General features: G+C 36.2%; 1 protein-coding gene across 1 annotated transcript in view; it reads left to right on the forward strand.

Annotated features, from left to right (window-relative positions):
* Positions 1-19,177, forward strand: part of cacna2d2a (calcium channel, voltage-dependent, alpha 2/delta subunit 2a) — a 221,880-nt gene that overhangs the window by 182,734 nt on the left and 19,969 nt on the right. Inside the window, exons 11-21 of the mRNA XM_081381233.1 lie at positions 152-313; positions 2,178-2,288; positions 2,593-2,671; positions 7,587-7,636; positions 15,306-15,395; positions 16,697-16,762; positions 17,609-17,683; positions 17,756-17,830; positions 17,984-18,055; positions 18,687-18,758; positions 18,881-18,942. Coding sequence (XP_081237359.1) covers positions 152-313; positions 2,178-2,288; positions 2,593-2,671; positions 7,587-7,636; positions 15,306-15,395; positions 16,697-16,762; positions 17,609-17,683; positions 17,756-17,830; positions 17,984-18,055; positions 18,687-18,758; positions 18,881-18,942 — 914 coding nt within the window. The remainder of the gene's footprint in view (positions 1-151; positions 314-2,177; positions 2,289-2,592; positions 2,672-7,586; positions 7,637-15,305; positions 15,396-16,696; positions 16,763-17,608; positions 17,684-17,755; positions 17,831-17,983; positions 18,056-18,686; positions 18,759-18,880; positions 18,943-19,177) is intronic.

Raw genomic sequence — 19,177 nt, forward strand, 5'->3', positions numbered from 1 at the left:
TGAATTGCGGGGAAAATCAATCAGGTGTGAGTGACTCCATTAGTGAGTGTTAACAGCAGAAATGATGATGCTGTGAGATCTAATGGAGATGAATAATGAAGCTTTTAATGGACTTGCTAAAGCAGCTGCTGTCTGTCTCTCTGTCTGTCAGTTCAACGAGAAAGCGTACGCCGTGGTGCCGTGCTTCACCACGCTGGTCCAAGCAAACATTAAAAACAAGAAGATCTTCAAAGAGGCTGTGATGAACATGCAGGCGAAGGGGACGACAGACTACAAGACCGGCTTTCAGTTTGCCTTTGACCAGCTGTTAAACGTAAGACACACACACACGTTTACCGAATTATGTACATCAAGACACGCTGAGGAATTCTGTTTTTAAATAGAGTTAATTATAATGACTACAGACTATAACCTACAGAAGTCTGTTTTCTCTTATCATGTGTATATATAAGTTTCTTATACTCACCAAGGCTGCATTTATTTCATTAAAAATACAGTAGTATTGTGAAATATTAATACAATTTAAAATAACTCTTTTCTGTTTTAATATATGTTAAAATGTAATTTATTCCTGTGATGCAAAGCTGAATTTTCAGCATCATTACTCCAGTCTTCAGTGTCACATGATCCTTCAGAAATCATTCTAATATGATGATTTGCTGCTCAAGAAACATTTCTGATTATTAATAATGTTGAAAACAGTTGATCTGCTAAATATGTTAGTGGAAACTGTGATAAAATCGTGATACATCATTCTTTGATTAATAGACATTTATTTGAAATAGGAAATTTTGGTAAAATTATAAATGTCTTTACTGTCACTTCATGCGTTCTTGCTAAATATTTTGCACAGCTGTGTATAAATAAAAAAAATTATATATATTTATATTTATATATATATATTTGTATATGGAATTAAATTTATATGGAGAAAATAAAAATAAAATGCTTTTAAAAAATATATATATATTATTAAAAACATATTTTACCTATTCATTTTACCATGATGAGATCCTTGGGTATCCCCAAAGAACGTTTTTTTTTTTTTTTTTTTACTAGATTTAGCTGGATTTGGCTTAGTTAAATTTAATGTTAATGCCAAAACATCCTCTTAACAACTCAGCGGAAAATGTTATTGCTCAGATGTTGCTTTTTCAAAGCTTCAAAGATCTCAGTTATATTTAAGGTCTCCGTTATATTTAATTTAAGTGTCAGCTTTTTCTCATATTTCTTTCCTAAAAATTCCTCAAGAACAATAAAAACAGACACAAATGAGTCAATAGTTGACATTCAGTAAGAGTACAGAACCTTAAAATGATCTTGATGAAAGAATCTGAAAAGAAACGTTTGAGGTTGTATCGAGATCTCTGACTTCTGACTATTCTAGATTCACTCGTGATAAGTATGGCCATGCAGAAGCGCGCGTGCTGATGGCCACATGTGTGGCTTCATCATATACATTTTTGTTTTCGGCCATTTCTGCTCTAACAGATCGCGACGGTGTGATTAATGAGATGGGCCAAATACACACAATCTCAGACTGAAGAACCACAACCACCAAGGCATTATAATTTCTGCTGCTGTCTCCTGATAGGCCGAGAAGAAAGCGCTGTAAATTTGTAATTGCGGCAGTATTATTTATCTTTATTAGAATCTTGTCAGAGTGATGTGGCGTAGGCCGAATGTCAATGACAGCTGTGATTGGACGGGATAGTGAGAGGGGACTTTTGGCTAACTCATCACAGATAGGACAATCGCGGCAGCTGGCACAAAAGCAGACATATGATTAGAGGAACAGACGTGCCTGCACACACACACACACGCACGGTTAAGTGCTCGGACACATGTGCGGGTACTCTGCCAAACGGGACACTTTTATATCCAAGGTCATTTGTGTAGTGGATTGGATTCAAGCATGCATCATTTATGAAATGATTTCTGTGCAAGTATGTTAGTGTGCAAACGCTTCGTAAGCATATTATGCTTATCATTAATAGATTATGCATTTCAAGGATGTAGAGTAAAAGCACAAGGGGTTTGGAAAGTAACACTCTGCCATGCAAACAAAAGAACCTGTTTGCAAAGGCAGGTCGAGTGGATTTCAAACTGACCCGCTCACTTGACACCCTCAGAATGAATCTTGCGTCAGACGCTCACTCTGTTTCTGTTTCTCACAGGAGACCAGCAATCCGAGAGCAAACTGCAATAAGATGATAATGATGTTCACAGACGGCGGCGAGGATCGTGCCCAGGACATCTTTGAAAAGTACAACTGGCCAAACAAAACTGTGAGTCGAGGCCATTCGGTCCAAAACATTCTGCTGTTTCAGTGACAAGTAGTTTTACTGTGCTCCCTTAAATTGAAAATAGCATGTGAGATTTTGGACCAATGGGATAACATCAAAGCCATGACATCATAAATCTAATGTCTTTCCAATATAAAACTGACATTCTAGCTAAATATTTTGAAATGATAAAACAATACACATGCTATTAAATAAAGTTAATGGAGGGTCTTAATGCTTTAGAGGGCTACTCTGTATTTTAAGACCCATTTGCTACACGACCTAAAACAAAATCTTCCATCCACAGGTGAGAGTTTTCACATTCTCAGTGGGGCAGCACAACTATGATGTCACTCCTCTGCAGTGGATCGCCTGTGCCAACAAGGGTAAGAGAGCGAGGAGGGAGCTAGTGCATGTAAAATTGATTCTGAGATCAGAACTTTTGAGCGTTTCACTTGCGTTTGCACTTTTCTGGTTAAGGATTGTCATTAGGCACAATTTGATGTGTCATGTTTAGAACACTTTGGCACATACATAGCAACACCAACTGCATCGCATTGCTTAAAATTGTCAATAACACCCAAGCAAACGCATATCAACGTGCTAAAATTGTTAAGAACACCTTGGCAAGCACAAAGCAACACCCTAGCAACCACATTTCAACGTGCAAAAATTGCTAAGAACACCTTGGCAGGCATATAGTAACACCCTAGCAACCACATAGCAACACTCTAAAACTGTTAAGAACACCTTGGCAAGCACATAGCAACACCCTTGCAACCACATTTCAACGTGCAAAAATTGCTAAGAACACCTTGGCAGGCATATAGTAACACCCTAGCAACCACATATAAACATGCTAAAATTATTAAGAACACCTTGGCAGGCATATAGTAACACCCTAGCAACCACATATAAACATGCTAAAATTGTTAAGAACACCTTGGCAGGCATATAGCAACACCCTAGCAACCACATATAAACATGCTAAAATTATTAAGAACACCTTGGCAGGCATATAGTAACACCCTAGCAACCACATATAAACATGCTAAAATTGTTAAGAACACCTTGGCAGGCATATAGCAACACCCTAGCAACCACATTTCAATCTGCAAAAATTGCTAAGAATACCTTGGCATGCATATAGTAACACCCTAGCAACCACATATAAACATGCTAAAATTATTAAGAACACCTTGGCAGGCATATAGCAACAACCTAGCAACCACATTTCAATCTGCAAAAATTGCTAAGAATACCTTGGCATGCATATAGTAACACCCTAGCAACCACATATGAATGTGCTAAAAGAACACCTTGTCAGGCATATAGCAACACCCTAGCAACCACATATGAATGTGCTAAAAGAACACCTTGTCAGGCATATAGCAACACCCTAGCAACCACATATAAACATGCTAAAATTGTTAAGAACACCTTGGCAGGCATATAGCAACACCCTAGCAACCACATTTCAATCTGCAAAAATTGCTAAGAATACCTTGGCATGCATATAGTAACACCCTAGCAACCACATATAAACATGCTAAAATTATTAAGAACACCTTGGCAGGCATATAGCAACAACCTAGCAACCACATATAAATGTGCTAAAAATGTTAAGAACACCTTGGCAGGCACACCTTAGCAAGAGCATAGCAACACCCTGGCAACCACCCAGAACACATAGCAATGTGCTAAAATTGTGCAGAACACTTAATCAAGCGCACAGCAACACTTTAGCAACCACCTAGAACACCCTAGCATCGGGGCGACAAGAAACACTCACATTTTCTTCAGAAAATGTAGAAATCTTCATAGCAACCATATAGCAAAATGCAAAAATGTTAAGAACACCTTGGCAAACACATACTGTAGCAATACCCTAGCAACCTCTCATTTACCCTAGCAGGCACATAGCAATATTCTACAATTGCACAGAACATCATAGCAAGTACATAGCAACATGCTAAAAATTCTCAGAACACTTAAGCAAGCACATAGCAACACCCTAGCAACCACCTAGAGCCATTGTGGCAGCAGGCAATACTCAGATTTTCTTTAGAAAATGTAAATAACAAGTTCCTTTCAGTAGTAATAATACTGCATAACACAAATATTCTTCGTTTTTAATTTGGTTTAATAGACTAGTGTACAACGATTAATCCAATCAGATTTTAAACCCACAACCCATTTTTTAACATTGTACACCCTATTGTGTAATAGCACTAAGAGTTGGTCAACAGTGCTTAAGTAATGTTGACCTGTCTGAACTAACAAGTTAAATCCAGGCCTGTAGCGCAAACACTCTCACAATCAGTCCCTCTCCAGCTCTGATTAGTTAATAAGGAATGGTAGCAGAATACTTCAGAGACCCCCTCCTCCCTCCCCTCCTCCTAATTAATTAGCCGAAGAGGAACTGCCGTCGCAGCGATAACCACGCTCGCAACTTCTCGGCGTCTCCAGCCAAAAGCGCTTCCACTTAAGGATTAGCCCTCTGTGCGGCCATGTTCTCAGCTGTAATGACTGGCAGTGAGGGGACGCAGTCTGGCACAGCAAGCAAGACGCTTTTCTCAGCGGACTCCATCTCCACCGCAGGCTTTCATTTCGCTCGCCCATATCACAAAGACACAGAGGAACGCCCCTGACACCCTCACAAAGACCACATCGTCCACGTCTCTCCCTTTGCTGCAGAATACGTGTACGACACCATATCTGACTGAAAGCATTCGCAGGTGTCGCTAGATTGGTTAAAAAAAAACAGCGGAAAATAACAGGTTTCCTTCTCCGAACATATGCATGAACACTTTGACTAGCTTGTTAAGACTAGGATTGCATCGGATTGTCTGCGTCTTATTGTTTTGTTGTACATCTCGTGCGGCGGAGACAAATGGATTCAGCGTTTTGTAATCATGACCAAGTCAAGGGATCAGACTTGTGGCTACAATGAGAGACATGTTTGTTTGACACGGCTTAGTGTGTGTTGTCACTCCACCGGCTGTCTCTCAGTGCGCTCGTTCACACTCCGCTGACACAGAGTCTCATATGGCCGCCGCTGAATCAGAGCCAATTCCGAGTCTCTTTGATTCCCGGCGACTCGCATTGATTTGATTAGATTCTTTCTGCTCTGCTGATTGGTTTGACCCTCAGACATCTTCTGAAAATTTTTTTTTAATTTTTTTTAGTTTTTACACTCTAATTCTCTTGACTTTGATACGCTTCTAAAGACTTTTAAATTATTTCTGATTCATTAGCTGAACTAGATTTGACTTCCTTATCTGCAGTCATTTTAGGGGCCGTCGCCTTCTGAAAGGGACGTTCCGGGTTCAACACCAGTTAAGCTTAATCTAATCCAACATTTGTGGCATGATGGCAATTACCATGGAAAATCATTTTGATTTGTCCCTCAGTTTTGAGTATAACTTAAAAAAAGCATATTTTGTTTAAAATAATTCGATTAGAGAAAGGAAAAAAAATATTAATATTAAATGTTAATATTAATTGTTAATATTTATGCAGTATTTATAAATGAATATTTATTTAATCAACATTTAGTAAAAGAAAAAATAGTCGAATAGTTTTGACAAAAACATCTGCTTTTTTAATTATAAACCTGATTGTGAGATTGTGATAATCTTTTTTATTAAGTGCCTGCAGGGAAAGAGTTGGTATTGATAATGGATAGCAAGAAAAGCAGTTTTTAGACACTGATGTCCTCTGGTGATTTGAACTCTACACCCCACCTCTATGTTAATGATGGTTTCAGCTCAAATGAGCTGCAAAATGTTGATCCTGAACTTATCAAGACTGAAATTGTTCAATGACCTTTACTGCAATAATGGCACACTGGCTGAACCGATTTCTTGTTTGAATGATTTCAATTTGTTTTCATCCCACAGATAGTTAGAAAAACACATGGTACCTGTTTAGAAAATATCCATACATACATCCATACATACACACATGAATCTATCCATACATATATACATGGGAATCAATCCATATATACATACATGAATCTATCCATACATACATACATTAATCTATCCATACATACATACATTAATCTATCCATACATACATACATATATACATACTTACATGCATAAATCAATCCATACATATATATACATACATGCATACATACATAGTCAAGTAAAGTCAAGTCACATTTATTTATATAGCGCTTTTTACAATACAGATTATTTCAAAGCAGCTTTACAGAGATAACAGGAAAATAATGCAACAAAGTTTGTTTCCAGAAGAAAATAGCATCACAGTCCAGCTTAAGTAATTTACTTAAGTGATGTTTAATTTTTGTTGTAAAAAAGTTATTAATTTAGTTAATTTATATATATATATAGCCGCTCTGGAGAAAACCGTGATGTCATCGTCCAGCTCAGTTGAGTTCTCATATAATGGTGTCAATGCAGTCAGATCAATATTATATTTAATGTCCCCAACTAAGCAAGCCAAAAAGCCAATGGCAACATAGATGAAAAAAGGAGGCAGTGGCAAGGAACCAAAACTCCATCAGGTGACAGAATGGAGAAAAAAAACCTTGGCTCAGTCGCTCAGTTCTCCTCTGGCCAGTGAACGAACAGTGTGTGATTATGATTCAGGCAGCATTACAGGTCAGAAGTCAGATTGGATTGGAACAATCAGAAAATTATCCATAAAGATTTACATACATAAATCTATACATGCATACATAACATACATACATATATGCATTCATATATACAGTACATACATACATGCAGTTCATACATGCATACATCTATCCATACATGCATACATCTATCCATACATACATACATTCATGCATGCATTTATCCATACATACATGAAGTGAAAGTCGTTTGTCTCAGATGTTCTGCTTTTTATTCAGATGCTCTCGTCTCTAATAACGTGGTGAGCGGGCCGTATTGACCCTGCCTGTGTGTCCACTCTCTCAATAATCAGCTCTGAAGCACAGTCTCTGAATACTCAATGAGACACTCACACAGACACAAAACAGATCAGCAATTGCCTCAAAATAATTGCACTAAATTTGCCACAGTGATTTCCGGGATTGCTATAAAAAGTAATACAGTATATTAAAACAGCTTTTGATTCTTGTCAAAACAAGGTAGTTTAATCTTATTTTGTTGGTTATTTTGAACTGCATTAATGTCAGTAGCACACATTCAAACCCCTAAAGTTGTTGCTTATTTAGTCAGCTCATTATGTATTGTGCAGAGCAAATATGTCAACATTAACCAACCCTGTTACTGGTCTGTGTTTATTTCTGAACAGGTTACTACTTTGAGATCCCTTCCATTGGAGCCATTAGAATCAACACACAGGTCAGTCATTTCTACCGCTTCTTATTTCATATATATGTACTAGGGGTGGGGGAAAAAATCGATTCTTAGATGAATCGCGATTCGGGACGTGGACGATTCTGAATCGATTCACAAATGTCAAAAATCGATTTTCTAAAAAAAAAAAAATTCTAATAACGTAACATTGACGGAACGCAAAAGGCGGAACTCTGAAGCGGACGTGCACGTGCGCGGACAGTCTGTGGCGTGCACATAACAGAGACGCGCACATAACGGACGCATGATGGCTGAGCGCCAAATGTGCAATGCCAGTCACAAAAAGTTACATTTTGACTGTAAGTTACTCTCTGCAGATGTTCATTCACTTTCTTTGTATAAGCTGTTTTTGATTGTGGTATACAGCAAATATTTCAAGTCATAACTCTTTATTATTTAGTTGTGTATAAGTCAAGAGCGACTAATTATGTTACTAATTATTCAGAATATGCATAAGTCCACAAGCATTATACGTTATGATAGCTTCTGGTAAATAATTCTATATTTTTGAACGAAAACTGTGAATTTGCTACAGCAAAATGTTTTTTTTGTCTGAAGGTTTATATTGCTCATTGGAAATAACAAGAGGATGTTGGTTAGAAGTCTATTATTAAATGCTACTATGCTAGAGATTCAGAATATGCTGAAGTTTGTATTAATTTACTACAAGTAACGTTATGCTGCTAGTACAAGCACACATTTATTTCCCTGTTGGTTCTCAGCAATGTTGGGACATATGCTGGCAAATGTAACCTTACAGTTGACTTGCCAAATCACTTCCATTTGTTTTATTAATAAAATTAATATAGGAAGTATCGGAAGTAAGTTCGTTATGTGTCATCATAAATACTTTGCTTTAAAAGTACCAAGTAAAAACATTTTTTTCAATGTTTTTGATAAAAGGCACTTCCCTGAGAATTGAACTTAATAAATGTGAAAAAGACACTTTAATGTCTGTCATTATGTTTGTCATTCTGTATAGCAAAGCAGATGAGAGTAGATCATGATCAGAAACCTGATTAGAAATCATTATGAATAAAATCGAATTGTTTTGAATCGAAAATCTTTTTGAATCGAAAATCGATTTTGAATCGAATCGTGGCCTCAAGAATCGGAATCGAATTGAATCGTGAGATGGTAAAAGATTCCCACCCCTAATATGTACATTTTAAAAGAAAGAAATATGTCTATTGAGAAAGGATACATTTATAGCATTACAAAGTGTTTCTATTTCAAATAAATGCTGTTCTTTGAATGTTTTATTCATCAAAGAATCCTGAAAAAAATATGTCATGGTTTCCACAAAAATATTAAGCAGCAAAAACTGTTCAAGATTGATAATAATCAGAAATGTTTATTTCTGTATTAGATACTATATTTGTATATTAGAATGATTTCTGAAGGATCATGTGACACTGAGGACTGGAGTAATGATGCTGAAAATTCAGCTTTGATCACATAAACAAATTACATTTTAAAATATATTTAAATAGAAAACTGCTTTTTTATTATAATAATATTCCACAATATTACAGTTTTTACTGGATTTTTGTTCAAATAAATGCAGCTTTGGTGGCTTTCTTTTGGTCGTGCGTGGCTTTGAGTGGCTCATTGCTTTTATAAAACAACAGCAACGTGAAAGACAGTACTGATGCATTAAAATTAATAATCACAATAAACAATGTATCTGCCAGTGCGCATCTCTACTTCAAAACTGGCTCTGGCAGCCAATCAGATTTCAGAGCCGTTTTAATAAAGCCTCTGCACATGAATCCAGTTCACTGTAGGTTCATTCTGCTTCATGAGCTTTGAAGCACAATGATGTTATCACAATTTCGAGATATATATGTCACGCTAGAGAGCAGAACTATAAAGATGGAGGGACGGATAAAGCGATACAGACTTCTATATTTAGCATCAATAAGATTCAAATGGGACTGTGATTTCTCTAATCCACTTCCGTACAGTTTTCATTATCCTCCAGCAATCTTTCCCGCGGCCCAGGAAACCCGCCGCAATAACATCGCTCTTCTCCGAAAGCAGTCGGTCCAATTTCCCCACATCTTCCCTGTGATTATTCCGTTCACAGCCTTTCTTCTTTATCTACTCTCTATCACCTTTTACTATCTGTTCCCCTCTTTTTCCAATCCAACTTTGCTTTATTCATTCTTGTCTCCTCCTCCTCATCCCCTCCTCTCGGTCTGCGTCTAACCTCCCCACAGGCTCCGGAATAGACCATCAGCTGTTCCATTAGGCTGAGTGTAATTTTATTCAGAGAACTGCCACTTATTCTAATAGCCTGCGTGAGACAGGTGTGTGCTCCTAACTGTATATATGGACATCAGCGTCCAGCACACCTGTGCACCTCACGCGTCCTCCTCTTCTGTCACACACTGTTACACAAATAACCACACTCCCACAGCAAATCTTTACGGATGCTGGTGGATTTCTGTCAGAAAAAACACACTGCAAAAAAAAAAAAAACCTTCCAACAAATGTAAAAATCTTCTAACAAATGTAAAAAAATTGCTTAGTAGGAGGAGTCGGTTTATTATTTTGTGTGTACTGACCAAGAATACGCTAAATGTTGCTAACAAATGTTGTTTAATTGACCTTAGAATATACTTAGAAGCATTTGTTCAAAATGTTGTTCGAAATTTCCGTCTGAACAAACAGTTTTAAAATTGTTTTGTTCCCAATATGCATTTCTGCTTGAAATACATCTGAAAGTTGAGACAAATTGTACACAATTAAATTAAAAGTGCAAAAAAAAAAAGTTAACTATTTGCAAGATGCACACCATACAAAGAATTGAATATGCAACATAGTGAGGTCACGTGACAACAGCGTAACATACCATTTTTATGAAATGTTTATTGTTCCATACTGTATCCTGTTTCACATTTGTAAAGTATACTACAAAATGTGGATGGTGCTTTATTTTTATTGCATTTAAGTGCATATATTTATATATATTTACACTACAGTTCAAAAAAGCCGGGAAAAAAATTTTTATGAAAGAAGTCTCTTCTGATCACCAAGGCTGCATTTATTTGATCAAAAATACAGTAAAAACAATGATATTGTAAAAAATTATTACAATTTCAAATCACTGTTTTCTATTTGAATATATTTTAACATGCAGTTCCTGTGATGCAAAGCTGAATTATTATACATCATCACAAATCATTCTAATATGCTGATTTGCTGCTCGAGAAACATTTCTTATTGTCAGTGTTAAAAACAATTGTGCTGCTTAATAATTTGTGGGAACCACAATACATTTTCATTCAGGATTCTTTAATAAACAGCTAATTAAAAAGAACAGAATTGATTTGAAATAGAAAAATGTTTAAACATTATGAATGTCTCTTTTGATCAATTTTGCTGAGTAAAAGTATTAATTTCTTTTTTTTTATTCTGTTGACCCCAAACTTTCGAATGGTAGTGAATTATTGCATATATATTTATGCTTAATTTGAACTACTCGTGTGCTGTTTGAATAAGCACTCAGATATTTACTGTGATTGGAAAGCCGTTGGGTTGATTGTAAAATTGTTCAAATGGAAAAAGCTGCTTTAACTTTATACTCTACTTGTGTAACATTAAAGTGTGACATTGCTGAAGGCGACGAGTATAACAACAATAATATGAATATGAATGCAGCTCCTTCATGATTGAGCTGCTGCATTGAGTTCATAAACGTTTATGGACACACAGACTATAAATCCCCAAGCTAATCTGTGCCGGTGTCCTGCTGTGTCACTGCTCTTTATCCTCTCGTTCCACGGAGACCACATTATAGACCCACCGCTGTTTACCTTCCTCCTTCTCCCGCCTGTCATCGTCTCGGCTGCGTCTCTGTCCCCACGGCACGTTAAACGGTGTTTTAGTGAGCTAATAATAGAATAGGTTACGCTTGTCAGCACTTCTATGTTCCAACGAGAAATAAAAGTGGCCTAATGCTGCAGTTTCGTCAAAAGGCCACACTTATACAAGCGAGTGGCTTTCACACTGAGACATGAGCTTCTGGCCCTCCATTAGCTGTGTAAAGATGTTGAAGTTGAAAGGTCCGTGTACTTTTGCGTCCATTTCTTTTTCCTGTTTTTAACCCATAATTGAAAAATTAACGGTTTTTGTATTTTTAAAACGCAAAGTTGAACACCAAATTTTGAACTTTACACACCAAATGCTGCACAAAAAAATAAATATTGACGTATTTTCAGAGTTTTGTTTATGACTTTTTGCCCCTTTATTAAACATAAACCTTTAATAAACCTTTATTAAATATTCATAAATTAATATGGAAAAAATGTCAATTTCAGCCTACTTGTTTTCTAAGGCCAGATTAGAACCCGGCAATTATAATTTTCTTGCAGTGTTAAATGATAAGAGCCATGTCTACTGAGAGGGGATTTCTGACATGATTTTAAAACACAAAACACACACGGACATTGCAGAGCACCTGTCTCAACTTGGTGTCGGGCGAGGAGTGTGAGACGATGTTGTGCCAGCCATTGCCTGAGATGGGAAGTTTCTGACTATAGCTGTATCCTACAAGAAGTAACTAATAAAATACAGTAATGCAACTTCAACGTAATATGTTATAGGTTAATCTAGGCTATGTGACTTGTGGTGTTATCTCGACAAAGCTGTATGCATCACGGTTGTAGTCATTGTCATTTTCGGGTGTGACGTGTCGCCTATAAATGCAACTCTCATGAATTGAATTAATTAATTACATAAAATCATTATCCAGAAATCAAAAAATATATAGCTTACTGTGTATCAGCAATTGATGCTATGCTTTTGTGACATCTTTTTCTCATGATATAGCCTAGCCATGGGTATGCATGTTAATGTTTCTGCTTTGAGTCTTATAGGCCTAAATTGCAAAAATCCAATTTTTAGATTGATGGCAGGTTCAAACAAATCTGTTTACACAGTAACCTAGCGCACGCAGACGTTGGTATCGCGCATCTTATTTTGTTCACAATGACAGTTAAATGCAATTTTTATTAAATTTGAATAAAACTTAAAGCTAGGGTAGGTAAGATTTTTCTAAAAAAAAACATTCCAAATTTGTTTAAACTGTCTTTATATACCAATACATAATTAAAATGTAAGTAAAATGCAGTGACATCATGTCAGAATCACATGTAATAAAATACCTAACTTTATCACTATGAATATAAACAAATATGATGGCTTTTAGTACTCACTATCAAGCTAGCATATCGATACTGGTAAAGTTTAAAATATATTTTGTTTGATTCGGTAACGAGCTATATTTAGGCTATAGGTAACGAGCTATATTTATAAGGCAAAGCTAAAAACAGGTTGCATTGATACACGTTTTTCCATTACCATCAGTTAAACTGTGATGAAGGTGAATTTCGTGTAAGAGTCATAACATATACGGTGTTTTGCATGTAAGAGTTTCCATGATGAAAACATTGTTGACTCTGATGAGGACTAACGTTACACTCCGGTGACAAGTACCGCATCGTCGGTTCGAGGACAGGTCCACTCCGGGGTCGAGAGCGAAGCAGAGGAGGTCGTTCAAGAGTGCGGGCAGGGTCCATGGAAGTAGTTTAGCAAAGTAGCAAAGCTGGCATTGGTACTTTTTGCATTTTCTCAGCCAATGTGCTGCAAACTCCTCCTTACTCGGTGTAGTGAGCTGAATATTTCCGGGAACGGTGACATGTGATGAGTGCACGCAGGGCTGTGCACGCAGTGGTGCTCGGGTACGAGACATGAAGGCATCTGATTGGTTCTTTACATTCGCACCGAATGGCAGTGATTGGTCAGAGTTTTTACTGTCCTACAGCTGCTACAGAGGTCAGATTTTTTTCATTCCTTTTTCTAAACACATAATGTATTGACTACTATCAGAATGGAAGGACCATTTCACCCAGTATAAAAAAAAATGTTTCTGAACAGGATTACCTACCCTACCTTTAAAAACACTGCCAACTTCGCTGAGAACTAATAGGCCCTATAGGCTTGTGTTTGTAGCTAGTCCATATCCTACCCCCGGTTTCACAGACAAGGCTTAAGCTAGTCCCAGACTAAAATGCATGTTTAAGCTATTTTAACTGAAAGCAACTTGCACTGAGATATCTTAAATTAAGTCAGATAGAGTCTTGAGATCTTTTGTCTCAAGATGCACACCAGTAATGTTTTTTTCTTTCTTTTTTAAGGCACGTTTATAAAAGCCTACATCGTTTATAAAAACGTACATGTCCTAATTGAACTAAGGCCTACTCTTGGTTTAGTCTAAGCCCTGTCTGTGAAACCAGGCTATTGTGTCCCAGTTCATTAGTTTCACCACTCTACAGCAGGACCAACCTGCGGTCGGAAGTTGATGACCTGTTATTTGGCAGCTAAGGGAATTTGAGCCGCAGAAAGTCGAGTTGGACAATACATCGACCATACCATGATATGCGCAAATAAAATGCAGAAATCAAATTTCACATTTTTGTAAAACGGAAAAAAAGTTGTATGTCAAGTATTTGATTTTCAATTAAATAAGCATTGTATATAAGTTACATAAGGAAAATAAGTTTGTATGTATAGTTTTTCATTTACGAGTTAAAAAAAGGAAAAATGAATGGACGCAAAAGCACATGGACCTTGAAAGACTGCATTTATTAATTATATGTTTACTTGGCCCAGCGTTGACCTAGGGTCGTGAAATATTTGGTTGAATTTCATGAAATGTCAAAATAAACAGGACAAAAATTAATTGTGTTTTTCTCACGGTCAAAATGAAAAAAAAAAAGGAAATATAATGAAAATTGAAAAATGTTAATAAAATACTAAAAAAATATATAAAAAATGTAAGAATCATTGAAAATTTAATAATACAATTAATAAAACAGACAATTCTATAGTAACTTTAAGTTTTGCTCAGTTCATTTAAATGTTTAGATTAAGTGCAATCTCTAGAAAATTAAATAAAGAATCATGAATGGCTGGAAACATCAAGAACATTCATTGGTCAAAAGGTTTGGTGAAACTAATTAAAAAATAGTCTATTTTTAGCATTTATTTGAAATTGTGACACTATTTATAGTGTTTAGTATACTTTTTTTAAATCTGTTTAGCTTTAATTGATATTTATTTCAGTTTTCTGTATTTAAACAAATCTTAATTTTTTTTCTGTTGACTCTGGGGTCAAATATGAGCCTGTTGTTTTGCGAGGTTCCCTTTTTTAAATGATTAACCTCCCAGAGTGTCATGTTGAAGTCATAAATGTCGTTTATAAGTGCGTGCTTACGGCGATCCAACAAGTGTCATCCTGTGGCAGACCACCCTACCTCTGCAGAGCGAGAATGTGCTTTCTGCCCGCTGTAATATGCTTTAATAGCTGCTTTCTGATGATTTGTTCCGGCTGGAAGTGCAGCTGGCTTCACTGGCCCCTCGGGCGGACACTTTTAACAGCGTGCTTTATGTAATGGAGCGGCGAGTCGGAGTCGTTTGCTTTATGGCGGAGGGAGGTGTGAGAGCGGAGAGTGTTAATAGTTGAAACCTGTTGAGAATAGATGGTTTTTGATTGGTGATTCTGGGCATGTTTGTTGTAAAATTGTGTTGGAATACTATTCTTATGATATATGTGTTGAATTATTTGTGGGGTTTTTTTCATTATCAGGAGTACCTGGATGTTCTGGGACGGCCGATGGTGCTGGCAGGCCAAAGGGCAAAACAAGTGCAGTGGACCAACGTTTACCAGGATGCTCTGGTATGGAAGATTACCATCATCTTCATCTTCATCAGCAGCAGCAAACTCAAAATTGCATTTTATAGTTTCAAATATGGCCAATTCATAGGTCTGCCCGGACTCTGAAACCACTTGAATTGTGTGTTTGTTTATTACAAGTTAAATCAAACAATTAAATGAATATTATAATCAGTAGTTAATTTTATAGTTCAAAATAGCATGTTAACAGTAAATTCAAAAGAAACGTTCTATTGCATTTTTATTGCACAATGGGCTGTCTAATTCACAAATCAATCAATCAATTATTGTGATTCTTTTAAATGAATCATTTGGTGACTCAATCTGAATTGAACAATGGACTGAATCGGTCAGATGACTCACTTTCTCTGTGAATCATCTTTGATGACTCACTCACTGAACTGCAGGTATTACTGTATGTCCGAGTCAGAAACTTTTTAAAATACATGTTTTGTTCAAATGATAAAGTGTACTTAAATATACATATTCTTATGCTGCTGAAATAAGTTGGTTACACTTTATTTTAAGGTGTCACATTACATTTAAATACTGTCTTATAATAATTAACTACATGTACTTACTATAGAGTAAGGGTTTGGGGTTACACTTTATTTTAAGGTGTCAGTGTTACAGTGTAATTATATATTTAAGTACAGAGTAATATTAAGCAACTACATGTACTTACTATAGGGTTAGGGTTGGATTAGGATTTGGTTGATGGTTAGTTGCATGAAGTTATGCATAATTTACTGTTATTTCTATGGTAAGTATGTAACAAATGTAACAAGGACACTGTAAAATACAGTGTTAGCGGGTTTGGTTTAGGGTTAGTTGCATGTAATTATGAATAATTTTGCATAATTTATAGTTATTACTATAGTAACTACATGTCACACGTGTAACAAGGACACTGCAAAATAAAGTGTTTCCAATAAGTTTTGTTTATAAACTGTTGAAGTAATGTTTGGTTTTGTTTAGCACGTTTGCGAGAACTAAATCCTGTAGAAACACACAAACACATCTCATTATTCATTGATTTGAGACTGAGAAACAGTTTCAGATTGCATTGTTAGCGGTGGCCACTGACTGTGATATTGTTCATTCTTTGTTTTATTACCAGACTGCACAAATTTGAATCTCCACAGCTAGTTTGCTTTGTCATTGACCATATAATTTTACTAAGAGTTGGACGGCGGTTTATATGAGGCAGTGTTTTATTCATGTGTGCAGTGTACTGTGAGATCCTTCCTCTAGTTCACAGCGAAAACAACAAACATTTGCTGTTTCTGTATTTGTTTTTACAGGGTTTAGGTCTCGTCATTACCGGCACAATGCCCGTCTTCAATCTCACCGCTGACGGGGACTCTAAAGTAAGTCGCGAGCAGCTTCCTGTAATTGAACTGCTGGTAATTTGTTTTGTATACCCTGCAGGACGAAACAAATGTTGCATTATGGCGTTTTTGCATTATTAGTATGATCACGTTCCACTTCTAATTCTTAGCATGTTCCCTAACTGACATTGACAAACTGTTTGAGAGCGGCATGTTTCACAATGTTGAATGCATATTGAACAGGGCTTGACTTTGAAGACACACCAGGCCGTTTGACTTTTGAAGTTTTATGTGTTATATTGTTACATTTATTTTACATTTATTTACTATAATAGCCTGGAATGAAGTTGCAATCACTTTCATGACATATGAACATTTCCAGGTGAAACTATACTTTGAATATTGTCCGTTTGGCTAGATGCTTCTGTAGCGTTTGTACTTGTGCATTGATTGATGAGTAATTTCCATTAGATGATCTACTGTCCTGGCTGTATGACTGATAAATGGAGAGTGCATTATAATTCTACACATCGCATGCCGTCACATATGGCATATTTTTGTGAAGGCACATTCATTCCTCTCCTTATTTGCCCCTTCAATTTTTGTCGTTTGCCGATGTTTTCTTGTCAAAACTATATTTCTTTTCTTTCTTTTTTTGACTTTGACAATGTCCATGATAACTATGATACAACAACTCAACATTATGTATAACATAAAAATGAAGAATGTGCTTGTTGCAAAAACAGTGCACTCTCGAAGCATTCATCCATTTTTGTTTTTGACTCCTGGCTGTTAGCTCACCTGTAGTTTTGTCATACATCAATTCTGCCCCCTTGTGGTCCTTTTCATTGCATTTTTTGTTTCCTTCTGGTTTCTTTATTTCAGAATCAGTTGATTCTCGGTGTCATGGGTGTAGACATCGCCCTCAATGAAATTAAAGAACTCACACCGCGGTATAAAGTAAGTGAAATAATTATTTTTCAGCCCCTTTTCTATCAATCATCAGTCATTAATTAGTGTGTCTGTTCCCAGCTTGGAGCCAATGGTTACACGTTTGCCATAGATCCCAATGGATATGTGCTGCTACATCCCAACCTACAGCCTAAGGTGAAAATCATTTGAGTTTCTCACTTGTTTATAGATCTTACATTTTGCCCTAAATGTAGTTATTCTCTTGTTTTCTTCCTGCCTTACATTTTTAATGACATGTTTATCTCCATAACTATAATAATATTTTTTTTCCCTAATGGTTTTGTATAGATCATTAACTTCAGAGAGCCGGTCACATTGGACTTCTTGGATGCTGAACTTCCAGACATCAACAAGGAGGAGGTGAACATCTCTGAAACAAGTTCTCTCCTGCAAATATGCCAAATACATCATTAAAATGCCATAAAGTAACTAATCGGACAACCTGTCTTTCATGAGATTTAGCCCAGTAGGATGTGTGTCTGGAAAAAAGTGTGTTTTCTTTTTATTCTAATTTTGATGGCACTTAACCATTTGAGGTCAGCAAGATTTTTTTTTGCTGGGGGGGGGGTCTTTTATTCAGCAAAGATGATCAAAATTGATTGATCAAAAATGACAATAAAGACATTTTATAAAATGACCAAAATAAATGCTCATTTTGACTTTTGAGTGGAGTAATGATGGATCACAGGAATAAATTATAGTTTCAAATAGAAACTGCTATTTTAAATTATAATATTTCACTATATTATTGATTTTACTGTATTTTTGCACGAATAAATGCAGCTTTGGTGAGCATACGAGACTTCTTTCAGAAACATTTAAAAATCTTACCAACACCAAATTTTATAACAGTAAAACTCAACGACTTCCTAGAAAGATTTTAAATCACATTTTAAATCACTTTAATGTACTAACATGTGATCCTAGAGCACACTGCAAAATAGTAATAGTAACACAATGAGCTTATTAAGAATCTTTTATCCTTTCATAGATCCGTCGTCAAATGATTGATGGCAAATTTGGACAGAGGAGATTCAAGACACTAGTAAAGTCTGTTGATGAGGTGAGTCACATGACCTCTTACTAAAAGTAATGTGTGCTAGTGTGCTATTTTAAATAGTGTGATATCTAATGAAATCTTGTGGTTGTTTGGTAATCTGCTGCTCTTTGTATGTGTATTTTCAGCGCTACATTGATGAGGCCCAGAGGACGTACATATGGAATCCAGTGAGTGGCACAGATTACAGGTATGAATATGACACGCTCGCTCATTCATGTTTCTGTTGATGTCAGTCACTTTGTTTCTACATCCTCTTGGCTAGTTTAAAAGTTTAGACTGTAAAACATTCAATGCCAAAATTAGCAGTATGGTTCTATAAGTTGGTCTTTATAGCAGGACATTTTGGATATTAGCAATTATTCCAATGAATTTACATATTGTGTGCATGATATTTTCCATGATAAAGCACAATATAGGGCTTT

The sequence above is a fragment of the Scardinius erythrophthalmus genome, assembly GCF_964197995.2.
Source record: "Scardinius erythrophthalmus genome assembly, chromosome: 12".
Classification (NCBI taxonomy): domain Eukaryota; kingdom Metazoa; phylum Chordata; class Actinopteri; order Cypriniformes; family Leuciscidae; genus Scardinius; species Scardinius erythrophthalmus.